Source organism: Coccinella septempunctata, chromosome 2, assembly GCF_907165205.1.
Source record: "Coccinella septempunctata chromosome 2, icCocSept1.1, whole genome shotgun sequence".
NCBI lineage: Eukaryota > Metazoa > Arthropoda > Insecta > Coleoptera > Coccinellidae > Coccinella > Coccinella septempunctata.
The window spans coordinates 53,498,587-53,524,771 of NC_058190.1; the positions used below are offsets into that span (position 1 = coordinate 53,498,587).

Below are 26,185 nucleotides of genomic sequence, written 5' to 3' on the forward strand. Positions count from 1 at the left end.
CAGACCACCCCGAAGCCCACTTGTTTAAACAGCGAGTGGTTATCAATAACCACGGATAATTAAACTTGGATAATTATACTTTGAGTATCCGTCACAGATTACAGAGATCTGTGGTATCCGTGATACTCAATACTCATCACAGATCAATAAAAAACAAAGATAGGTGTTTTTTATTGATCTGAGATACTCATATCAAAGAGTTGTTACTCTTTGCTCATATATACTCATTCCCAAAGTTTAATGACCTCACTTTGAATCACAACAAGCAACAAGTGTCAATTGTCAGGTGCTAATGCGGTTATAAACAACAATTATCTCTTAATTGTTGGTTATTAAACGAGTATTTTTGAATGATGAATGATTTTTCGTAGTTCAAGAAACTATCCGGGACTGAAATTCAATCGAGAATATACGGATATGTTGGAAAATCCTCTGCCGACAATAATTAGGTTAGAAATCCCAACCCTTTCATTACACTTGTTGAATCGTAAGTGTTGAGAACCTGCTGAGTGAGAAATATCAAGGCCTCTGTACAACAATGATGGATCCTTGGAAGAAGATTGAAAATGAGAACGGTTTACCTCTTTATTTCAAGTATGTACCTAGAATTTACAATTTATCTAATATTCATTGGGGCGAGTTTTAACTGAATATAATTTTTTAGCGATGCTACAAAGGAAAAACAATGGAATCATCCCAAATTTTCAGAGATCAAGCAGAGATTGGATGAATGCAACTATGTACGATATTCAACATATAGAGTAGCCCTTAAATTCAGAGCATTACAGCAGGCACTGTCCAGTAAGACGAAACATATAAATTTTGTTACAGTTGATGAAAAAATTTGTTAATTGCAGTGGATCTTGTACCTCTTACTCTAGTTGGGGGAGTATTTGAAAGGCACAAACTTGGATCAAACGAAGGAGGATTATTTCTAGATTGTTATGATTTAGAAGCAATTCTTCATGACATATATTTCGCATGCGATAAACAAAATCAAGGGAGTATAGATGTGGAGACCTCAACAGAATTAATGTTGAATTTGTTGATAAATATTTATGACAGGTGGAAACCCTATTCAAAAACAAGTTTTCAGTGTGATTAATCCGATTTTGTTACAGTGAGAAAACGGGGAAAATTCAAGTATTATCTGCTAAACTGATACTGGCCATTCTTAGCAGTTATAACACTGCTGATTTATTCAGATTTTTATTTGAATTGAGTGCAGACCATAATTACTGTGTAACAAGACTGAGATTGCAACTATTATTGAAGAAAATTACAGAAATTGTGGATTTTCTTCATGAGGATTCCAATTTTGGTCGTCATTTAATCAGTTCCTCACTAGATTGTTGTTTTTCACAAGTAAGTTCAAACTACTTTTTCTGAATATATTGTAGTTAGGTATAAAGTACCATTTCAAGGTGAGTTATGGTTTAATTGAAGTATATTCCATTTTATCTAGTCGCCGGGACTCATAGGCATAACAGAGGGACTTTTAGTGTCTTGGTTCAAAAAGGGGCCACAAATATTATCGTGGTTACCAATATTATCGAAAATCAAACTTGCTGAGACAGGTAAACTAACTAAACTGATTTTGTTAAATTTGTTACAATATTTCCTTTCAGTTCACCACAACACTAAATGTTCTTCTTGCAAATTGAAACCGTTTACTGGTTTGCGCTACACCTGTTTGAAATGTGCCAATTATAAACAGTGCCAGAGATGTTTCTTCACTGGTAAAACGGATGGCGCTCATAAATTGTCACACTCGATGAGAGAGCATTGTGTTGAGGTGAGGTTCGATAGAATAGGCAATTTTATTAAATAAATATGTATTTTAGTCGCTTTTTTCACATATTTACTTTATAATATCTCGTTACTGTGTGCTCCTGCTTCACTTTACTTCACTTTTTCACTTCACATTCGTACGATATGATATTGATTTGGCACTTTTCTCAGGAAAATGGCAAAAAAAACGAGAATATCCTCTTAAAAAAGATTCTTGGAATCTTGATATGTTCGTCTAGCAAAAATCGGCCAAAAAAGAATGATGTAGGAACTAATTCTACAGGGTGAGTGGATCGATTTTTCTTAGTGATTTGAAAACTATTTTATCACTTGAGTGCAATCTAAATTCTTATAAATATGTTTGTTCCGAGTTCAGTGAGAATCAAATTGAGTGTTTTTAGGAAAGACAATAAATTTTTCAACAGTGACAACCAAAATGATGAAGTTACAAGCGATATCTCCGATTTGTCTTCACCATTAGGTCAACTTCAAATTATAATTCGTCAATTAGAAAAACAAAACAGGTAAGATATAACTGAACTCTCAATATTGCATAACCGTCCAAAATGTTGACTAAATAAAACATTCGTCTTCAGGGAATTGAATACAATTTTATCATCGGGAGATCGTAACGCTGAAGAAATAAAAATATATTTGAGAAGTCACAAAACGCAAGTGTCCAATCAAATAAATAAACTGAAAGTATTGAAGGTAATGTAGAAATTCTGTTAGTGTAGACAATTTTCAATCATTTCGCATTTTAGGAATATCTGAAACTTTCAGATAATGAATCTCTTATCAAAAAAGACAAAATTCACATTCAGTCCACCCCAAGGATATTGAACGGGGCAAAATCGAGAATTTTATCTAAGGAAATGGAATTTCTCAGTCCCATCGCTCAAACCGATGAGAATTGCAGTGATTCCGATAATATTAATACGAGTACGCGAAATACCCTCAACTCAAATCGAAGTATTGATGTATTTCCCGAGAATACAGTATCAAATACGACGCAGTATACTTTAGATGATATCAGCAGTTGGATTGGAGGTGAGTACTTATCCTTTAAAATTGGAGAGGTTAACTTTTTGACATAAATGTCAAAAAAAAAGAGGTTAGGGTTAGATTTTTGACAGTTTGAATATCATTTGATTTTTTCTAGACCACCCTTCCCAGCGTACAGATATATTCAAGAGCAAATCCAGTTTGTGTTTGGGACGAAAAATGCATACAGATTTAGATAAGGCTCTGGTGAAACTGGAGCAAATTTTAGCCAATAATTTCACGCTGGATGGTTGGTATTCCTTGTAAGATGTCGTTGAACGACATAAAAATTTTAATATTTTCAGAATCACTGGTGAATTACGACAATGGACAACTGAAATACGCTGTCTCAGAGGTAGAGGGGATGTTAACATCGTTCATTGACACAGTGGAAACTAGTAGAGCTAGTTCTACCCATGGTTCTACAAACAAATTTTGAAAAAAAAAAGTTTACAACTAATAATGTGCAAGAATTGGTACCAAAGTGTGAATCAATGAAAGAAATATATAAAATGATTTCTTTGCGAAAAATTTTATCTGTATTCTATTTTTGAATGAAATTTTTATATCGATTGAATAATGAAGTTATATTTACGTGGAATTGTTTTTTTTTTCTTCTGTATACTAACCCACAAAACGAATCACGTGATGAAACCATCGGAAGCTGTTGATTTGACGTCAACATATTCGTCGGGAAGATATGTTGGAAGTTCGGAGAATCCCGACGTGGAATCTTGTAGATGTAGTCAGGAAGCCAAAGAATCAAGAACGATGACCTGAATGATTCATTCAAAATAATAAATTTACGGGAAATATTCTTGGAACATAGAAACATTTATGCTCCAAGGAAATATTTGAAATTTCACAAGTCATCAGAAATCATAGAATTCACGGGGTCGGCTCTTCACAGTAGACGATGAAGTACGTGAAGATGGCTCTAGAACGGCACAGACATGGGCGTAACATTCGACTGGGCATTCACCACAGATTACAGAGTGGAATTCACAGTTGAAAATGACCAATGGACGTGTCTTGTGTCATTTTTGAATCTTTTCAGGTATTTTCTCGTTTCTAGCGGATTTTATCGCATTTATTTTCGGATTCACGAAACTTAAAGATTGCATTGATTTTTAGAAAAATCGATATTGAAAAAATTCGGATTCAGTTGAAGCTGTAGGATTTAATTAATGATGATTTGTAGGAAGGAGTAAATGGAATAAAAAAACATTCATAGATGAATAAATTATTTATAGTCACAAAGTCAGCGGAACTAATTTCGTAATCACAAGTTCCATTAATTGTAAATAAACATTTGTTCAATGTAACAATCCGATAACATGCATATATTATATATTAAAAATTCAATAAATATGTAGCGTATAAAAAGTAAAATTTAGAACAAGCAAATATCAAAAATATTTTTATTGCACTCGATAACAGAACCAAAAAGAATAGTACTCATGAAACCGGTTTTACTAGAATGGTATCCACCGTGCAAAACTTACCTAAACACTTTTCGGGCGTTCGAAAAAAAATTCGTCGTCCAAACAAAAATTGACGTTTAGCGAACCGTCGAAATTCCAAGGCCCACTTGACGAATTCTTCGAACGCTATTTACATACGAAACGAAAAAATGTATTGGAGAAGTGTAAACTTAGTATCACATAACACTAAATGATTATTCGAATTTATTAAAAACATGTACCAATTTTGGACGTGAAACGATGATATTAATGAGTTGTGTTAACAAAAAAATACACTTGTGCAATGAAAACTTTGTTGTTTTAACCGTCACGAAGTACCAACGCTAAGAAAAATTCAATAATAGAACGCGAACAATGAGAGGAAGACATTTCGATGAGGATTATTCAAAGTTAGCTCCTCGAAATCGTCAGTTACGTTTCGATGAATTTATGAGATATTTACAGCAGTGTGTGAGGAGGTGTTTCTCCCCTGGCGTGTCTAGGCTGGACGCCATTTCTCTGGTGTAGATGTCCAAGCCGTACTGCCCCTCCTCCGGGAAACTGATGTTGAAAATGACTATGTCGTCGCTGATCTGATGACTGACGAATTTCGATAGCCTCTTTTCTTCCACGCCGTTCTTGTGCAGGGTGGCCATGAAATCAGTCAGCTGACGCGACATCCTGAACTGGATCTCTAGTTCCCTTCCGGCGAACACCAAGGCATCCTGAAAAAAATCATCTATTGTCTCGCCTGCTTGCAATATTTTGACTACGGTGTATAGTTAGGGAGTGTACAAGAGTTAGAAGCTTGGCTCTACATGAGATCCAGTCATGGCAACACAGAAAGGTTTATTTACCTGGTGTGTGATGGGCACCAGACCGAAGAGCCTTGTAGCCTTCGTGGGGCCCCACTCTCCACTGGCGCAATCGGGCAAGGGCACCATGACGGTCTGCAGATCCTCGCAGCATATTTTGAACTTGCAGACGCTCTTGAATTTCATCGGCTCTCCCGTCAGGTACTCTTTGGGCGTCACAGCGTTGGCGAATATGTCCAATAAGAAGGCTCCGCTGCAGGGCGCGTGCACCCTGAAGGCCACTATGTTGCCAACTACGGACTGTATGAAAAAAAAAATGGTCATTCTTCCTTGATAACTGGATGGTTTAGATGCCAGGGTGAACGGCGCTCTTAGAAGGAGGCAAGGGAGGCTAAGCCTCCTCATACGAGGATGTGTTGATATCTAGTTAGCCTAGACCAGTTCCATGCATTGCGTTACCATAGCAACGAACAATAACTCATTAGAAGTGTCAGTGTGAAGTTTGAGGTCAAAGAAGTAAACCAGAGTTGTGCAATGAATTAAAAGAAAGAAGATGTCCACAGAAATTGTGAAAATCGAAAAATTGGAGTATCGAGGCATCATCAAGTTCCTGTATTCAAAAGGGTTAAGAGGGTTAAGATTTTCGAAAGATATGCTTAATACCCTTGGTGATCAATGTCCTTCGTATGCGACCGTGAAAAATTGGATGGCAAAGCTTCAAAAGAGGTAAATTTTCCATTGAAGATGATGACCAATCGTGAAGGCCATTTTCTATGTCAGTCCCCGAAAATATCGATGCAGTTCATGACACGATTTTATCAGACCGTCGAATTGGGCTAAAACGGATATCTGAAGCACTGAAAATTTCAGTGAACAGAGAAAAGACGAGGAAACCTATACAAAGGTGTGTTGTTTTTGCAGGAAACGCCCCTGCACACAAATTTGATGTTGCAATGCAAGAAATTCGTGATTTATGGTTCGAATTACTAGAACACCCCCCTTATTCACCAGATTTGGCTCCATCTGACTATCATATCTTTCCTCAACTGAAAAAAAGTTTAAAAAGTCGTAAATTTTCTTCCAACGAGGACGTAATAAAAGCTGTGGAGGTCTGGTTTGCAGAGCAAAAAGAAACATTTTTTTTTTTGAAAGGTCTAGAGACGTTGCAGGTTCGCTGTAATAAATGTATCCAATTAAGAGGAGAATATGTTGAGTAATAAAATATTTTGACGTTTAAATTTTGTTTTGTTCTATAGTAGGCTAAGAATTTTTCAATATATCCTCGTACAGCTGATGAGCACCAAGATTCATAATATAGACTTTTCGAACCTATGATAATTTTCATAAATAATTATTTAAGAACGCCACGCTCCCCGGACTTGACACCTTCAGATTTTCAAACGAACAATGTTTGTCCTACCTGCATCACGAACCTCTTCAGCGAAACTCCCTCGAAACTATCCCCGTCGCTGTCGTAAAATTTCAAATTGTAGTGGAAAATTAGGCTGCTCTGCATATGATTGGGCATCGCTATCCTGACAGTGGCAGCACCTGAAAGAGAAGAGTCCTCAATCAAATTGGGATGGGTGCGTCCACCTTGGCTCCTACCTATCTACGCCCGTGATCTTCCCAATCAATGTCTTCATACAACATCAAATATCTGATCAAGTTTTGATGGAAATCAATGCGTGAATAAATCGATTATGATTATTTTTCTGAGAGATACGCGTGTTGAAACTTGACCTTTGAAATATCCCAAAAAATATGGGGTCACTCAAAAATTCGTAAAGACCGAACGGCTGCTCCGAAATCGATGAAATTTCGAGTTTTATAACTTGAAGAGTTGCTCTTTGAGAATCTGTATCACATTTAGATCTACGATGATTTTTCTCGGAGATTTGCGTCTGCAAAATGGACCTTCGAAAAATTCCCAAAATTGGGGTAAGTTAAGAATTCGTCAAGACCGAACGGTTGCACCGAGCTCTATGAAATTTCGAGCTTTGTTACTTAAAAAGTTGCTCTTTCAGAATAAGTAAAAACTTGACCTTCGAAAAATCCCGGAAAAGATGGGGTCACTCAAAAATTCGTGAAGACCAAAGTGCTGCTCCGAGGTCGATGAAATTTCGAGATTTATAACATGAAGAGTTGCTCTTTTAGAATATGTATAACATCGCCCTGAGGAAGTGGAAATATGTGCACGAAACGTTGGCAAAGTTAGAAAATTTCAGTCACCAAAAGTCCTATCAACCCTGTTAACCTACATCCATGTTTTACAAGGAGGACGTGAAAAGTCTAACTTTAGTTCTCACAAAGACCTTACAGAATTTCAAATATAAAATAATGCACATCAACTCACCGGTAGAATCCGTGTACATCACGGCTTTGGTATCGCTATCTGAAAAGTAGAGTCCGTATCTGAAGAACAGAGATCGAACGAAGGGCAATTCTTCGAACTCCTGCAGCGTGATGGGGTTCTTCAGGAGCTGCCAGTCCGACTGGAGTGGGAAGAACTCGTAGATGAACTCCTTCGGGTCGGTCAGGAAATAGTGATCGTCGTATTCGTACCTAGAGTTGATTTTACCAGGTTAATAGAAGACTACCGGATTACAACGAAAACTTCAACAGCTTTTCGATGCAGAATTATAGAGTCACCGGTAAAAATGTATTAAGCCCATTTCCATTGGGGTCTCGCTCACCTCAGACTATCCGATTTGGTCTTGTTTCCCGCTTTGGGGGCTTCTTTAGCGTTCACCAGATGCCTAGCTCCCCAGTTACACTGGACGAACCTCCAGGCTCCGGCTACGTAAACCGCGTTCCAGGAATTCCTGAACCTGTTGTCCTCGAAACGCACCCCTGGCTGATATCCCGCCGACTTCGAATAGCCCTTGATCACGACGCAGTGCAAACCGGCGTAGCTGAAACGGGTAAAAGAGGGTTGTTCGGTTAGAATTTGATTCGAAATGATCGAAAAACATCTCGTAGAAGCTTCGAAGATATCTTGTAGTTGGGGAGCCGAAGAGGGAAATTCGGGATTTACTCGAGCGTGTCAGATTAATAAAAGGGGACATACCTTGGACCCTGTAGAGTACCTCTACCAAAAATAAGACCTGTATATAGGGGGAATTGTCTAGGACAGCCTGTCAGAATAGTAAAAAAAAAAACGATCATTGTACATACTCGAGCGTGTCAGATTCAGATATATGTGGTTAATTACATGTTGAAAAATATATATTCTTTTAATCTGACAATTGAAGCGTGTCGAAAATGTGTGGGAGGGCGCCAAACTGGCAAAAACAAAAAACGTCACGTGTACATTCTCGAGCGCGATGGCGTTTTTTCTCATCTTGAAGCTAATGATTCAAGAATTACGGAAAAAATATAATCTGACAGTTTTAGCAAGCCGAAACAATAAAAATTGACCATAAGGGTCACAAAAATCAGTTTTTTTGAATTATCTCCTTCCCTGGGCTTCAAATCTTTTTCGCATTCATTATAAAAGTTGTAGAGCATAACATTTTCTACAAATTTTGTCCCAAGCAATTTTTTCTACGTTCAAACGTTTTTGAGATATATGGCGATTAATGCGAGGTGTTTAGCGATACACGATGAAGCGAAAATTCACTCGTTGGAAAATAGTACATTCTAAGGTTCAGTCACAGACAACACTAAAATTTTCGTTACTAATTTCGAAATAGTCAACATAGAAATACCTTGTCATTTTGACAATTGTAGACTAGACTGGGATTCTACATTGACCTTGCCCTTTCGCATGTGTGGCTAAGCTTCTCGCCCTTATCGTCCTCTAACTGGAGAACGGTTAAGAGTATGTAAAATTGCTTCAGACAAAAGTTGTGTAGAATTTGATTATCTACAACTTTCATAATGAAAAAAAAACGATTAGAGGTACAGGGAGGGAAATATTCGAAAAAAAGGGATTTTTATCATCTTCAAAGTGTCAGATCAAGAAAACCCCCCTGATTAGTGTCAGATTAATGGATCAACCCGTCTACAACACCCAGATTAACCATCTGTATGAAAATCTGACACGCTCGAGTATGTACAAATATTTTTTTTACATTCTCTAAAGGCCGCTGTGACCTTTCGTCTCATCCAAATTGTCAGTCCCTTGAAAAGTAGCTTCCTTTGGGTCCAATTAACATATCCTCCAAAAATCTGACACGCTGGAAATTTTTTCTTATCATTTTCAACTCTTCCGTAAGACCAGTCCCACCGCGCAAACTGTCAGATAAGCATGAATTCATTATCAGAGACACGTAGAGCATATACAGTATCTTAATCTGACACGCTCGAGTATGTACGCCTGACGATTTTTTTTTTACATCTTTGAGACCCTGCAGACGCTTTCCCCACAGCTGAAAGTGCATACATCACAGAACCTTTTTTTCTTTCTACCATCTAATCTTCAAAATCCACTAGGTCTCCACGACGCTCGAGTAAATCCCGATATAGCACCGTCGGCTCCCCAACTATTGGTTGTCATCGTCGGCGACTTATGCGGCGCTGATGACGACTAACAAGTCAGGAACGTGTCTGCCTGCTACCCTCTCGATCACTTTTCGTTGCAGATTGCGACTACATCTGCCACTCCAGCTTCAAATGTTTTGCCTCCATTGGTGATCCACTTAGATGCTTATATTCCGTCCTTTATATTAAATTTGATCTCACTCACCTGCATAGTCTTTTGAATAAGACGTGATAGCTCTCAGTTCCATTTTTGATGCCCCTGAGAAGTCCCATCGGTGTGTCACCCCTGAGGTTCTCGTCGAAAGACATTGTGTTCAGATTCTTCACGGTTATCCACCGAAAAATGGTCCTAGAGAAATGATGCGTTATCGAAAAACCTTCATTATGGCATATAACCGAATCAAAAGTAATATTTATATCGAAGAAGGAAGTATACTGCTTGGTAAATTTCAAATACGAAAATTTACGGCCTGCGGACAATTATTGAATTGAGAAAAAGTACTTCTTCGAGCGGGACTCGAACCCACGACCTCCTGATTGCCGGTCATGTGCTCTACCATCGGGCTACCGGAGGACAGACCTCCCCAGAAACTTCAAACGTCAAATTTATTCATCATAACATCGAATTTCAACTTCCTTTTGTGGACTAATCAAGTCGTTTTCTGTGTTTCCGAGTTTTTCCTCGATAATTCTCACGTCAAACTCACCTGGCCTTCTCGATATCGGAACCGCACCTCCCCACCAGCTGCCTCACCAGGTCGGTGAAGGATTTCTGGTCCTCCTGAGCCACGGAGATGGCGATCTGGTCGACGTTGCTGAACTCCACCGGGTCGTTGTAGACCTGGAACTTGCTGAGGGCAGGCGGAGCTGGGGCGGGCGCGGTGCTCGGATAGGGTTCTACCTCTTCCAGGGGCATCCCGTCGCCCTCCAGGTACAGCGACTCGGCCTGCATGAACTCGCTGCGTTTCTCGTTGATGAGTTCCAGCATCTCGTGGCTCTGCTTCTCGACCAGCGCCGCTGTGGCCGCCCTGCGATCGGGAAATTTCATGAGAAAACGCCCAAGATTTGTTACCTTAAGAATGTTCCTAGCGACAGCTCGGAACCATTTGCCTGGCCTGGCGTTTACAGGGTGACTCTTTGATTCTTACAAATATTTTAACAGTAGATTCTTGAGGTCAAAAGGAACACTTTTTTCCTTTGCCGTTTTTTCCGAATCGGCTAGGTTTGAAAGATACAGGCTGTTGAAAAACCATAAAAAATTTTATTTTTAGTTTTATTTCACAAACGGTTTCATCGAATGAAATGAATTTCGGAATATAGTTCTTTATTCATCTGATGAATCTTTCCCGAACACAAGATATCACCCATGTCTTCCAGTTTTCTCATTATGACCATTACGTACCATAAACATACCAAAAATTCCAAAACCCAACTCTTGAAACTAAGTTGGATGCTATCAAATGAATATTTGAACGTTTTGTGAAATGAAAGTATTCTTCATATTATCTCGTATAATGCGCCGTTTTTGAGTAATTTGAATCGGAAAATTGGGTACATTGGCTGAATGCAACTCTGTTTAAAAGATCTACAGATGTGTAGTGTCATAGATTTAGCTTGTTATTCCGAAGGGAATTTTGTTTCTCCAGGGGTGGTATAGCTCATTATGAAAACTCAAAATGGCTATATCTTTTTATCAGGGCCGACTTGGAAAAATAGTATAGGTAAAAAGTGTTTCTTTTGACCTCTCGAATCTACATATTTGTACGAGTGAAAGACTCACCCTGTATAGGGTGAGTGAAAGGTAATGTACGAAAGCATACCTTTGGTTATTCACAATTTCGTATAAAAATGATCGAATAGGTAAATTTTGATTAAAATCACACTTATGAGGATTTTTTCATTGGCAATCCTAAATTTTTGTGTCAGAACTGGACAAACCCTTTTTTACTGAGATACTGAGAATGATTTGGTCATTGATGGTTTTTTTTTCAATCCTTTCTTCATTAGATACGGACGAAAAGGTCAATTAGAATTTTTTCATATATTTTGAGTTCAATAGCAAGCACTCTAGGAGTGATGGATATAAACACCCTCAAATAATGCCTGAGAAATTTTTCATTGATCAAATTTCCTATATCAAGACGAGTCGATGGATGTTTTAATATGAACTCTACCTGAAAAATATACCGCTCTGAACTCAGAGAGGTATATTTCATAGATGCCTACACGTAACGCAAAATTTCATAGAATAAACTGAGAAAAATACCTCTTATTTAATTTGATGGATAAACTAATGCTGAGACACATTATTTCTAGACTACAAAAGGTTAGAAAGACACTCATGCTGTTTAATCGATAACAACGTCGCTATGTTACATTTCTCAAAGCTCAAATTTTTTATAACCACCAGTTAGAATACAAAAAACACTGTAGATTTTAAACGAAGCGATATTGCCGATTGGCTCAGAAGAAATTGTAGAATACCCCTTCTCGCAGACAGCCTGTATAGATGTGAAAGCACATACATAAATAAAAAGTAACTAATTCGAAGAAGAGAGATTAAACGCTAGAGTGAAGCTTTAACCTGGAAACTCAATCATGTATGAGGAAATGTAACACGAAGACAGTTAAAAGAATTATCTCTGTGAAGATCTCGGCCATAATTTATGGGTAGTTTGGAATTAATTAATCTACTATGTAATTGATTCCATGAAACTTCAAAAAGAGACTTTCTTCGTCGATTCGACGGAAGGAACAGTCGTCGAAAGAAAAGCAACGACGCCGAGTCGGGAGCTCGTTTGAATTCGTAACCGGAGCGGTCATCCATCCAGGTGATGAACCAAACCAGATCTGCTTGGCTCCCAGAAAAAATGTTGAAAAGTATGATTTAGATTTTTATTCCCAAAACATTTTAATTTGAGGGAGAAAGTGTGAAAAAAACTAAGCTCACCGTTCGTGCTCCAGCATTTTTCTCGTCAAAGATTCTTTCTTTTTGTCTCTCCTCAATGTCATGTTTTTCTCTAAATCGTCCTTCTCTTGTTGGTGCCTCAACGTGAGGATATTCTGGTCGTCTCTTTTCCTCTTCATCTGCATCTCTCTCTCGAAGCGATGCGTTAACCTCTCGAGCTCTTTTTCCCATTCATCCTAGAAAGAATTGAAGAAACGTTAAAAAACATCGCTGTCGAAATACAAATTGAAAAGTATTTTAAATTGCTCACCCGTATTTCGTCTTTTATTCTCCTCTCTTCTTCTTCTCTTTGTCTTTGGAATTTTCTATACAAATCGTCTTCTTCCTTTCTGTGTTTCATTTCTAACTTTCTCTGTTCATCTCTATCCTGAAATAGATCGATAATTCGATGTATTTTTATAGATACGTTGATGCAAAATAACTATTTATTCGGGAAATATGAACTAAAAACAAACTTTGCTGTTTTTTTCGTGAGAATTTGATATTTCGGTATCGTCTCAATGTGGGAAGAATTGAATACATCACGGTTACGTCCTGAAATTAGTTCATTGATATTTTACACCTGATTGTCCCTGAAGGATGAAATATTTTCGCCTACGTTACACTCGATGATATATAGAATGACCCAAGGATTCTTCGTTCCAAAAATGGAACATGAATTCGTAAAAACCGCCTACTCGATTGTAGAAATTTATTTCTGTATTTCTTTTTGGTATACCATGAGAAGAAACATAGAGTTTTCAGAAATATGACATAGGTTTTCGTTGAATTCGTCACTCACAGAAAATTCTGGTTGTAAGTACCGAGAAAGGATTGTAGGAGGAACTGAATCATACTACATAAATTCTAACTGGGAAAATTCTGTATGGTTTTTCTTCTTCTACCTTTAAGTATGTGCCTGGCTGGTAGCCATCTGCACAAAACGTGGCTTCAAATAATTCGTCCTCAAATAGCCTTTTGAATTCTTTAGTTTGACATTCTGTGTCTAAACCTGGCGCATAGATTATGCCAGTAAGTTATTCGCAGACTGTTGTAGTTAAATAATTGAGAAGTGAAAATCATGTTATGCAGTTTTTAGTTTACACAAGTGTGGAGAAACAGTCGAATTCACAAAAGAACAAATCCAAAATGATGTAAGAAGGTCCCACGAAGTTTCCCATTCTAATTTTTCCGTCTGTATAACATGGGGAAAGCTTCTAATCTTTGTCATGAGCGTACATAGTTATAATCAACGAATAGGTATAATTGAAAAGTTTATTGTCTGTGCGAAACGACCAACTGACCCTATTCGAAACGTTTAATTACAACAGTTCCGTGTATTTCCTTCCATGTAGAAGCATTTCCTCTTTCCACAGCCACAGAGGATGAACGGCGGTCGGTTCACAGAGCAACGCGCTCCCACGGATGGCGTTTAACATAGAATGGAATACCTAACTGATTCTGGGTAGGTACAGTAAGTACGGCAGTTCCTGTTCGTCGAGAAATCGCGGAATTCTCAGACAACGCACGTGATTTCAAGTATATCGACTAATTTGCATGGTATTATAGCTTGATTATATGATTACAAATGAAAATAATGTGTTGAGTGGCTAGTTACGTCTCAAAACGTCAATGAGTTTTAAAAATGTGTCGTTTTATATATCTATGGTGTCTTTTTATATGTCAAAATCAGAAAATAATTGACGTGAATTGACAATTGTAACTTTTCTGTTGATTTTAACTGTGAAATATATTTCAACCATAAGAAATCACTTATTATTATAATTATATTATGTCATTTTTTTATGTTCCACGAAACTCATCGATGAATTACGTCACGATGAGGTAAGAGAGCTGCTGTTAGGAACCTTACTAGGTTAAAGGCAAGAACAAGACCGTAACCTCCTGTTTATTGTCGTGGTCGTCCAGTGAAAGTCGTGGGCTTAAGGAATCAATGACGTTCATCGAGATTGATTCCATCAATGGATCATAAGAATTGAGAGGAGATTGAGTAATTTGAACCAACGAAGGCGGTCAACTTCTGAAAATTTTCAGTTAAATCACTGCATATCTTACATCTTGATTTATTACAGTGGGTATACAGGGTGACTCTTTGAATCGTACAAATATTTGCAGCTCTTCTCTTTGTTGGGGATATCTATGTAGGATCTATTCTCCCTAACTCGTTCTGTAACTCCCTCGAGAAATTGCAGAAGGGGCAATTCATTTTCTACATTCTAGACTTATATTTTTACATATACATATTGCTCCTAGGAACAAGCACGAATGAACCAATGGTGCTAAATCTGGGAATTACGGTGGCCGTTCAATGCGACGACAATTTATGGCAAGGATGAGGTTGGATTTGAATTCAATCAACATACCCTCTTCCACTGAATCTCGACCTTATGTGTCCTCACGAATACCCAGAGAGAAACGACTTTTTCGAACATTTCAACGTTTCGATTCGCAAAATCACAACTGAACTGATAACATAACAGGGACCTTTCTCTTTCACTGGACCAGAAGTAATTGCCTCAATAATATAGTCTCGAATTTAGCAGACAGAGCAACTTTACGGGTCGGATATTAACGATTGGGATAATTAAGACCAGTTTTGATTGACTGCATACGATAAAAAAGGAGCAGGATATGCAAAATTGTGTTGTTCGAATCTAAATGTTAAGTACATACAAATTTTCGGGCTATTTTATACTGAACGAGAAAAAATAAGAACGACCAGGTACTAACTACAATAACTTTTGGTCAATATGTTACATAGGAGCCACGATACTCATTTAGATTGTTTTAAGGGTACAATGCTCAGTGGCCTTAAGACCTATTGTGTGTCCCATCATCACTGCTACGTCATCAAAAGCTCTTCTGCAATTCCAGACTTCTAATGACCTCTAGTATCTAAGGTGGCCTTTCTTACTCCTACAGGTTTCTCGTATAAGGCATTTCTTGCATTGGGGAGGCATTATGTGAACAGGCAATTCGAAGTTTCTTACTGCTCTTCATAAAATGACCTCCGGTATATGAGAAGGCCTCAAGAAGTCATCGTTTCCTTCCGAGGCATTTTTTGCCTTGGCTAACATTGGTGAGGCATTCTGTGAAGAGGTGATCCGAAGTTTTTCACTCTTCCTCACAGAATGAACTCCAGTATCTGAGATTTCCTAAAAGAGCATTTCTTCTTGCTCTTATAGGTTTCTCGTACAAGGCATTTCTTGCGTTGGAAAGGCATTCTGGGAACAGGCGATGCTGCTTCTCACAGAATGACCTCCGGTATCTGAGATGGCCTTTCTTGCTCCTACAGGTTTCTCGTACAAGGCATTTCTTGCATTGGAGAGGCATTATGTGAACAGGCGATTCGAAGTTTCTTACTGCTCATCACAGAATGACCTCCGGTATATGAGAAGGCCTCAAAGAGTCTTCGTTTGCTTCCAAGGCATTTTTTGCGTTGGCTAGCATTGGTGAGGCATTCTGTGAAGAGGTGATCCGAAGTTTTTCAATCTTCCTCGCAGAATGAACTCCAGTATTTGAGATTGCGTAAAAGAGCCTTCCTTCTCGCTCTTACAGGTTTCTCGTCCAAGGCATTTCTTACATTGGCGAGGCATTGTGTGAACAGACGATTCGAAGTTTCTTACTGCTCTTCACAGAATGACCTCCGGTATATGAGAATTCCTCAAGGAGTCTTCGTTTGCTTTCGAGGCATTCTTTGAGTTGGCTAGCATTGGTGAGGCATTCTGTGAAGAGGTGATCCGAAGTTTTTCGCTCTTCCCCGCAGAATGAACTCCAGTATCTGAGATTTCCTAAAAGAGCATTTCTTCTTGCTCTTATAGGTTTCTCGTACAAGGCATTTCTTGCATTGGCGAGGCATTGTGTGAACAGACGATTCGAAGTTTCTTACTGCTCTTCACAGAATGACCTCGAATATATGAAATGGCCTCAGGAAGCCTTCCATCTCGTTCAAGGCATTTTTTGCGTTGTCTAGCATTGGTGAGGCATTCTGTGAAGAGGTGATCCGAAGTTTTTCGCTCTTCCCCGCAGAATGAACTCCAGTATCTGAGATTTCCTAAAAGAGCATTTCTTCTTATTGCTCTTATAGGTTTCTCGTACAAGGCATTTCTTGCATTGGCGAGGCATTGTGTGAACAGACGATTCGAAGTTTCTTACTGCTCTTCACAGAATGACCTCGAATATATGAAATGGCCTCAGGAAGCCTTCCATCTCGTTCAAGGCATTTTTTGCGTTGTCTAGCATTGGTGAGGCATTCTGTGAAGAGGTGATCCGAAGTTTTTCAATCTTCCTCGCAGAATGAACTCCAGTATTTGAGATTGCGTAAAAGAGCCTTCCTTCTCGCTCTTACAGGTTTCTCGTCCAAGGCATTTCTTACATTGGCGAGGCATTGTGTGAACAGACGATTCGAAGCTTCTTACTGCTCTTCACAGAATGACCTCGAATATATGAAATGGCCTCAGGAAGCCTTCCATCTCGTTCAAGGCATTTTTTGCGTTGTCTAGCATTGGTGAGGCATTCTGTGAAGAGGTGATCCGAAGTTTTTCAATCTTCCTCGCAGAATGAACTCCAGTATCTGAGATTGCTTAAAAGAGCCTTCCTTCTCGCTCTTACAGGTTTCTCGTGCAAGGCATTTCTTGCATTGGAGAGGCATTATGTGGACAGGCGATACTGCTTCTCACAGAATGACCTCCGGTATCTAAGATGGCCTCAAGGAGCCTTCTTTCTTTTCGAAGGCATTTTTTGCATTGACGAGGCATTCTGTTAAGTTTTTCCTCCTCCCCATAGGCACCAGAGAAGAATTACCAGATGTATCGGGTGTATACCAAAGTTGTTCAATCTCCAACTCTTGATATATTCCAGAGGCTGGAATTTATCGCCCAAAATTCTAGAGTTTTCGAACCTTAAACTTAAAACTAAACAATCCTCAACGAAAAAGTGCTGCAATATGTATTTTATTTTATCTTAGGCTACAAACACTTACCAAATAGCAGTCGATGGGTTTCTCTCTCGATTGCCTGTAGGATTTCTGCAATTCGGTCTGTTTGAGGGCATGTGCGATGTGTAGGGCGCTGGCGTCGAAGCGTCCATATTGGTAACCTGGAGAATCGTTGTGGATGTTGTTTATGGGGTAGGAATTTGGGCTGTATTGCGAGGCGTGTTTTTCGCCATAGTTGGGCGACAAGGGGGAGTGCGACCTGACGCCGTTGACTGTGGTTCGGACGTGGAGTGCTGCAAAAATTCGTAAAAAAAAATAAAGAAAAAGAAACTAATGGAAAAAGTGGTCTATTCTTAAACTACTCCATTTCTGGGTATACAAGTGTCACAGACGTCAATATCGAACCAGCTGATAGGCCTAGTATTGATGGTTATTATAAAAATATTCAAAAAAAAATTTCAGTTCCTATTTTGGGAATTATAGACATTGGAAAAAACGAGCATCTTAGTCTGCTCTGTATCCTGTCACAATCTTTTCACCGCTGTTCTGTTATCTCAAGTCTTCACTTTTCTATATTTTTCTTCTAATGTAATCCTGAATAATACTTGTTAACACTCTGTCCTGAAATTTTGAGCGAGCTATTTCAGCTTCTCCGATGTGTTACCTACTCTGTTTCGACTTTAACACAAAGTAATACTTACTAGGTTAAATCATTAATATTCAGAAACCATTGCGGGTCATGATTTATGTATGCTTATAACTTTAGTCAGTCTAACAAATTGTTTACATGGCCGTGGACAAGAAATGGATCCTACTGACTGCGTTAGTTGAAAAATCAGCGGCTACTTTAATTTTATGGATGTTAAAAGTCATGACAACTCTTAAAGGTAGTCGTTGGTTCATCATCAGGACCTATAAATCATCTGAATAATTCATGCAAATTGGAGATTCTTCTTAGTTGCGTCTAAGTAATTTGATATTTACAAATTATACCTATGGTGATGTATGTTTATTGGAGAATAATCATGGTCTTGTAGTTGCATTGATAATTAAGACTTCATACGATGATTTCATTGCTGTCTGATATTATTAGATATCATTATTGCCGTTATTTTTTAGATTTATAGAAAATATATATCTTGTATTACAAGATCTCTTGTTATTTATGAGTCGAAAAGCGAAAACGTGCATACAGGGTGGGCAAAATTCGATGGGATTGAATGACAGCTCTGTAATCATATTTATCGGGTTTATATTAAAAAAAATTAAAAATAGGCACTATTATATCACTGAAGTGGCGGAGAGAAAAAAAACTTTGACTTCACCACTGCATTCTGCATACAAAAGTATCTGTAAAATGTTACATTTGTTTTTCGATAATACTGAAACGTGGCATCAATTTTTCTCTAGATCTTACGGTTACAGAGCTGCAATTCAATATACCATCGAATTTGGCCCACCCTGTACAAAGGATAGTTATAGAAAGTGGAGAAAATATGACGATTTTTGTAGATTTGTCAGTAAACTTTGCAATTTAAAACATTGACTAAGAAATGAATCGCACTACTCTGAGTTTCTTGCTTCGTTTACCAAAACTTATTGTAATCCTTAACCCAAGAATAAACAGATCATTGATGTAGCAGCCACATGAATAATCTTCGAAATAATACATCTCGTCCTTTGATATATTTAACCTGTTTCCATTAGGGAAGATAAAGGAAAGGTGCCTAGGCAATTGTATGCGTTTTTCGAGTGACTTTGAATAGACTATAACTGAAGAGCAGTTTCTGCATCCTTGTCACATCTTCAGTACAGCGTAATTATGATCAGCCCGATTGAGCCATAGTGCTCAAAGCTTCTAATTGCAACCCCTCGACAAAAATATAGAAATACCTTCACCAGAGAGGATTACAAGAGTAAATTGATCCTTACCTTCAACATCTCCTCTTCCTGGACCTCTGATCTGCTCGTTGACGAAACTGGTAGATTTGGGCACGTTCAAGGCCGACCTGATGCCCACCGAGGACCCGTCCAGATGTCCAGGACCTATCTTGGGCACGTGACTGTTACAGTACACTTCTTTGTCCTCCTGCCTATGCTGATTGTTATAGTACGTCTTCAGAGTCAACTTAGTCCCGCACACCGCGCACTTAAAACAGCCACTGTGGAAAAAGGTGAAGTCTTTCAGGGGTCCGACCCTGTCCACCTGATACACCGTCTCGTTGCATCTCAGGCACGTACTCTCGTAGAAATTCGGCCGGTACATGGCTTTGTAGCTGCTCTGAATCATTTCCTCGGCATGGACTGTTCGATCTTGATGATGGTCGATGTTTCATGTGGATGGCCGCCTATCATTGACACACTTCCCCTGGTGGCTCGGTTGGCCGGTCCTCGTGAGCTGCCGACGAAACAATGGGTTCATTAATCCGCTTTTCATTAGGGCTAATTCACACGCTTAGTCCGGGCACGTTGTTACGAGATAGGGGTCAACCTCGGAATTCGAGATAAGAGGCTGATGAAAACTCGTGAACACCTTTATTTTTACGTTCTGAAAGTTGTCTCAAAAGTCTCGTAGAATCTCGTGTTTGCGTCGTAAGTTATTCAAGGTCAAAGGTTATAAATTCGGTTTTACGCTATTATCTCGGTTTTTATGGCTCCAACGGTGTTAACATGCATTATCAAAGTTGTGGAGCATGAAATTTGCGAAAAATTTTGTCTGAAACTTTTTTTCATACGGTGAACCGTTTTTGAGTTACAGGGCGGAGAGAGCGCCCTTATAAACGTATCAAAAAGTGAATGTTAGGACGATTCGCAGATTTTTTTCGTAAAATACTTGCGATTGAAGACTGGTCGAGGAATTTTCGATCCGTGGTTATTGCTGCTTTCACTCAGGTTTCGTTTTAGCTGGCGGCTAGGCCATCGACAATGCTCACGCTTAGTGTTGTGTTCGGAAGGAAATTTTCGCTTCTGTCGTCTGGTAGTAGGTAAAAGTAAAAGATTTCGGACGAAAAATCGCTACTCTCGGTTCTGCGAGAGAGGTCGGAGAAAGACTGTATTTCAGTTATAGCAAAGCATAAAGCATGTAGGCATTTTGCTGTATCAACATTACAATTTTTATATCTATGAAATTTAAAAAATTGGGTACTATGACTGAATACAACTCTGTTTGACATATCCACAGATGTGTAGTGTCTTTGTAACTAGAACGGAGTAAGGTTGGCACTCAATGAAATGTCGTTAATGTCATAACGCCGTTGCCACAACTAATATCAATCAATATTACGAAAATGCCGAAAGTTATTGAAAAGAGAGACAGGGTTTCAGGAAGCGTTATTTAAAATTCAAGGTCCGCTCATTCAAATAGTTATACCCTGATATTTTAAAATCCACAATACGTCAGACGGTAGCGAACATATTCAATGTAAGAGAATTTATATAATGTTTCATCTGAATCTAAACGACTTATATTTCAGCTGAATATTTCCACAATCAGAAAGATTGTGAATGAAGAGGATGACAAAGAATTTCCTTCTATTGGTAGGCCCAAAAAAGTGGTGGCATTTGAGAATTTAATGTTTTATGAGTGAATTAATGCGAGAAGTTTATTACAGGATTTTCGATGAATGTCATCGTAGAATAAGTTCCCGAAAATTGATTTTTCTATTTTTCATTTGACTTGTCCTATACATTGTAAATGTCTTAAGGTATCAATAAATACCTAATTCTTATTATTATATCAATGTATTAAGATGAACAGCCACAAATACGCGCCAGTTGTCCTGTTAATTGTTTATTCATGTGAAATTTTTGTTTGAAGTTTTGACTTGAAACTTCCTTGAATTCCTCTTACTTATATTGATGCAAGATGATTTTTGTTGAAGAATTTAACATTCTTGTAATTATTTGTTAATTCCTTCGGGAGATACCCATTCCCAACCACTGCATCTTATGCATTTCATCTTCGGGTTAATATTTTTGAAATCTACAACTGATGTAACGTATTCAAACTTCAGCCAAAGCAGATAACGAACATTAACTTTCCTCTAGCTAGTGCATATTTTGATATTATACTGATCTCTTGTATTTTCCATGAAAATAACTGGATTTGGTATGCCTTCAATCAGTTTGTATAAACTTCAATTATGTTCGTCACATATTTTCCGAAGAGATTCGACATTGTGAAAAAATACGTAATAACAGAAACTTTTACGTAGAACGGGAAACATAGCGTTGGTTTAAAACCCAAAAATGTTTTGACAAGCGTCATAACCCCACATTTTCGTTCTATACAGAGCTATACAGAGTGAATTGTGTCAAATTTTCATGGCCAACCGACTGCTAAAATAAAAGTGAATGGAGTATAGCTAGTTATTCTGAAGGTAATTTTGTTTTTCCAGGGGTGGCACAGCTCATTATGAAAAATTAAAATGGCTATCGTCCAGTTGCAGGAAAGTCCATTAAAATTTGATGTCCCATCAAAATTTAAAACTGTCATTTTTGAAGGGGAAAATGGAGGATTAAGATTTTAATGAAGTATTAAATTTTAATGAACTTTCCTGTAACTGGACGTATATCTTTTTATCAGGGCCGAATTGTAAAAAAGAAAAAGGAAAAAAGCAAGGGCGGCTCGTCAGAGGAGGCAAGGGAGGCTAAGCCTCCTCATGAAGCTTAGAGCTAAAATACATTCACTTCGGGCATGTCCTCATTTTCAGAAAGTAATTTCTATATACATTTTCCGAACACCTGAACTAGATATTCAGATAAAAATTAGTTCATTTTTCGGTCCTCCGCTCATAAAAATCCAGCATAACAATCATACAATCCACCGGCTGCGTACGCGTCCGCCGCGTCGAATGTGAATATTTCCTAGTACTGCCTATTCGGACGGAGGCTGTTGGGCCTGCTGCCTCCGTTGATAGTGTAACCCACGCATACGTTCTCTGGACTCGCATACTAACCGAACAAGAATTCAGCTGACTTACTGTACCATATTCGCCCGTAAAATGTACCAGAGGAGGCTCAGCTCCCCTGTTCTCCATCGATTCTTTCGTGCCGTCTTCGACTATATTCGCTTGATCTCCGACGGTAGTTGTTATGATTTCAATTTTCAATTTGAATGTAACGACTTCGTGGAGAACTGGAACTTCGGGAAATTTGTGATATACATATTCTTGTTAAGATAGGTTGTTTTGTCAGGGCGTTAGGGGTAAGTACTGATACGGATCAAAAAATAAAATGGAATTGAATATTGAGAATTAACTGTACACGTTGTTAAAACCTTCACAAGACCTCCACCAAATTTAATTGCACTAAAGTCTACCGAAAATCGTCAGAATAGAAGTTTCAGTGTTGTTTGGTACGATAAATGTGATTGGTTAACTGGATCGATCAAACAGGAAAAATTATTCTGCTGGCCATATTTACTATTTTCTCATCAAACAGAATATACTTCATGGTTCAAAACGGGGTTTTCAGATTTGAAAAATTTACCGCGATCTATCGAAAGGCATAACAAGTCAAAGGAGCATATAGCATCCTCTTGCATTCAAAATTAATCTTAGAACTGACAACTTTTCATTATGCTGAAGAAGTATATTTTATTGACTGATAAGAGTTTGTTCCAACACTCCTCGAAAACTATTAGCCTCCTTAGCTCTCATGACCACGAGCCGCCACTGGAAAAAAGTGTTTTTTTGACCGCAAGAATCAACTGTTAAAATATTTGTACGAGTCAGAGACGAGAATTGCGCTTAGTCAATTCCGAATGTAATCATATCATCGTACCTGTCGTCCATACCATAGACGAGGAAGTTAGCTTACTTAATTGAAATCTCATTTCTTTCGTCTCCCTCTTATAGACGGCCAAAGTAACGGTTGTGTATTTCCATGCCCACTTTGCTGCAATGCATATCCATGACATGAAAATATTCGAAATCGTGGCAAATATGCCAATTAAATCTATTAAGTCATTTAGTAGACGTGGTGAGGAAGAATCTCATCGGTTTCTGCATGTCCGTTCACAAGTATTTCGTACTTTTATCGCAACAATTATTGCCTACCTTGAACTGTGTTTATTACCAACATTAAATATAGTTATAAGGTTTATCTTATGTGTAATTGGTTTATTACTTCGTCGTGTTTTATCTGGGTAGACATTTTCATGTTTCAATTTTGCTTCGTACCCTTTCTGTTTGAAAGGAATAAAATATCGAGTTTCTCAAGAGGAAAAGACCTGTAAATCAGAAAATTTAAGGCGTAATTCATAGAACATTCTGTTTTGGGACATTTGGGAACCTATTTAGAAACAAGGAGCGTGTGTCAAGTCAACAAATTCATGCGCTTCTTTCCTGTATTAGAAATCGCACATGAATCATCTTCATTTTCTCTGTGGCAATTTATCATCACATTATTTCTTCGAATAAAAGAATTGACTGCCACTAAGAGAAGAAAGTAGCACAATTGATATTATGATATAGCGGGTATATATTTATATTCGACAAATGCCCCAAGGCTAGCTGAGGTCATACCTAGGTAGGAACATAGAGTTTCGAGGGTTCTCTGATTCACACACAACCACAGAATTATGTTTTTACGACTAAAATAGAAATCTTCTCCTGATTGTTATTTGATAATGAAATAGGTGTACACGTAGGAAATGAGTATCATTCCGTGCTTTTCAATAATCCTCTTCGCTTTCAAGACTATATATCCTGAAATCTGCATCTTTGCAGATCTCTCCGGAGAGGACATTTATCGAGTAGTTAAACAACCGAACATTAGATACGCCCACCCGCCTTTTTTCGCCATTGTATATTACAATCACATCCAAAAATAGTCAGCACTAATGAAAATGAATGAATATGCAATCAATCCACGATGAATATTTTATCCGATTCACGAAGGTTGTAAAATATGAAAACAACATCCATCGGCTATACGGATCTCCCCCACAGGTATATATAATTCTGTGGGATTCGTTCGGAATTTTCTATTTCGAACTCTTTTCAATTACGGATTGTTCGGAATAGATCGATTGGGGGCGGGGTTTCAATGAAGTTCGATGAAAAAAATTAATGAATGAACTGAGAAGATGAAAACGACTGATGAAAATCATAGAAAATGGATTTTCCTCACTTGGAGAATATTTGTTCTATGATTTCTTGAGAGAGATGAAGTTCTTTCACATTATTCTATATCTTAAATAGATAGACATGACATAGAGTCTCTAGGTCTATGACATAGAGACATAGAGTCTCTATGTCTATGACCTTACAGAGACAACCTGTTGTCTGGTTGTCTCTGTGACCTTATATCTTATAGTTCTATGTGTTCTTTATAGACAGAAGTTTGTCTTTCTATGACAGACGTCGATAGTCATCGATGGAAGTTCTTCAGCCCAATCCATGAATAGTTGCGAATAAACTCTAGGGGTGATTTCTCGTCAAAAATAGCGTGGGTCTTTCGTATAATTTTTTGGGCAGACCCTGTTTCGATACAGGGTCGATATGGGACCTAAGAAGCAAGTTTTAATTTTTTTCTTAGAAACCAAGGAAGTGAAAGGAACGAAATTGGGCAGACGGCAATAAAAAAAAACGTATATTTTGGTGATACCCTTTAACCCTTTAGGTAAGTAGAAAAAGCCAGACGTAAATTTTATTCGCAAGAAAAAAATCTATTGCCTTTTCCATACCATAGAATCTGTCACTTCTTTCAGTTTTCTGGTATCTAAAAAAAGTTAAACCTTCTTTTAAGGTGCCATCTTCAGTGGGTTTTTTGCAAACAAAAATTCACATGACAGATAGATACACTATTCTGTGAACCCTCAAATTCTTTAGCAACTATTCTATACCTATAGATTTGTTTTATTCGAAATAAAGTATCTATGTTTTATTGACGTAAAGAAAATTTATAAGCGTTTTATGCTCCGTGTGTATCTACAGGGTGGTTGCAGTTTCAAGGGTAGTTCGCGTCGAAAAAAAATGTTTAATTCTGAATCAGAATGGTAGAATTTGTAAAAAGATTGATTTTGATTTGGAAAGATTCTTTGTTGAAGCTTGAAGGTCTCTTTGCGACTATTAATTATGTCACTCGTATTATCTATTATACTGTCCAAAACGTCAATTCTACCTGAAATGAAGCAAACTATGATTCATTTCCTCAACAAAATCAGGTTCGAAACATCACTCTCCTTCACTTAACCACGTTTACCGTGCTTAAATCGTCGGAAAAAATGAGGTTGGAATTTCCCATTAAAAGGAAAACCTATTTTCGAACAGTTCCAAAAAGAACATTTAGACAGACGTCAAAACACCTCCAAAGTGCGAAACAAATCTCTCCGCAACAATTATATTTTCTCTCACCTTATATCCGACCGGATTTAGGGCGGCCCAAGCTGCCAAAACCGCCAGCTGTCCCTCCGATGGCTGGTAGAATCCCTTTCCCGAAGCCCTTCGCTTCTATTTTCACAAATCCGGGCACAAAACACCTAGAATTATAAATTTTCACGCCAACGTCCGCGACGGTGACTTCAATGATCGAGCAGGCGAGGAGCCATGTTGCATTCTGATGGCGAAACAAGTGAACGACGATTCTATCGCACAGGTTGCTATTCGATCCGCTGTTTCTGTCTCCGTTCACCTGTTCTCTGTTTCCTCTTTCAGAGAGAGAGTGTTTCGGAAATTCT

The 26,185-nt window shown here is 38.2% G+C and overlaps 2 protein-coding genes across 3 annotated transcripts; one reads left to right on the forward strand and one right to left on the reverse strand.

Annotated features, from left to right (window-relative positions):
• The first annotated feature begins 213 nt into the window (after positions 1 to 213).
• Positions 214 to 3,436, forward strand: LOC123307261 (dystrophin-related protein 2-like). 2 transcript variants are annotated; one of them, XM_044889498.1, is made up of 13 exons: positions 214 to 286; positions 372 to 594; positions 665 to 801; positions 858 to 1,065; positions 1,122 to 1,365; positions 1,466 to 1,577; positions 1,629 to 1,795; positions 1,963 to 2,075; positions 2,193 to 2,315; positions 2,388 to 2,502; positions 2,556 to 2,841; positions 2,954 to 3,085; positions 3,141 to 3,436. In XM_044889498.1, the coding sequence occupies exons 2-13, from the start codon at positions 539 to 541 to the stop codon at positions 3,272 to 3,274; spliced, it is 1,827 nt and encodes a 608-aa protein (XP_044745433.1). In that variant the 5' UTR covers positions 214 to 286; positions 372 to 538; the 3' UTR covers positions 3,275 to 3,436. The 2 variants fall into 2 exon arrangements, with proteins under 2 accessions (XP_044745433.1, XP_044745432.1); XM_044889497.1 differs by having other exon boundaries at positions 248 to 594.
• Positions 3,437 to 4,066: 630 nt separating this feature from the next.
• LOC123307865 (hillarin) lies at positions 4,067 to 26,112 on the reverse strand. Its single transcript, XM_044890336.1, has 12 exons — positions 25,863 to 26,112; positions 19,435 to 19,900; positions 17,548 to 17,795; positions 12,817 to 12,933; positions 12,549 to 12,742; positions 10,306 to 10,626; positions 9,804 to 9,947; positions 7,810 to 8,028; positions 7,470 to 7,678; positions 6,534 to 6,664; positions 5,156 to 5,413; positions 4,067 to 5,023 (listed from the first exon to the last, which is right to left on the reverse strand). Exons 2-12 carry the CDS (start codon positions 19,790 to 19,792, stop codon positions 4,727 to 4,729), a joined length of 2,496 nt encoding a protein of 831 aa, XP_044746271.1. The 5' UTR covers positions 19,793 to 19,900; positions 25,863 to 26,112; the 3' UTR covers positions 4,067 to 4,726.
• Between the last annotated feature and the right edge of the window lie 73 nt (positions 26,113 to 26,185).

Bases quoted from the DNA above. Each gene is read 5' to 3' on its own strand.
- LOC123307261 (XM_044889498.1), top strand. From the start codon at position 539: ATGATGGATCCTTGGAAGAAGATTGAAAATGAGAACGGTTTACCTCTT. The intron at 1,066-1,121 runs GTGGAAACCCTA...ATTTTGTTACAG, and splicing joins TTGATAAATATTTATGACAG to TGAGAAAACGGGGAAAATTC. The intron at 3,086-3,140 runs GTTGGTATTCCT...TAATATTTTCAG, and splicing joins CAATAATTTCACGCTGGATG to AATCACTGGTGAATTACGAC.
- LOC123307865 (XM_044890336.1), bottom strand. From the start codon at position 19,792: ATGATTCAGAGCAGCTACAAAGCCATGTACCGGCCGAATTTCTACGAG. The intron at 17,796-19,434 runs GTAAGGATCAAT...GAATTTTTGCAG, and splicing joins AGGAAGAGGAGATGTTGAAG to CACTCCACGTCCGAACCACA. The intron at 5,414-6,533 runs GTAGGACAAACA...TTTTTCATACAG, and splicing joins TGAAGAGGTTCGTGATGCAG to TCCGTAGTTGGCAACATAGT.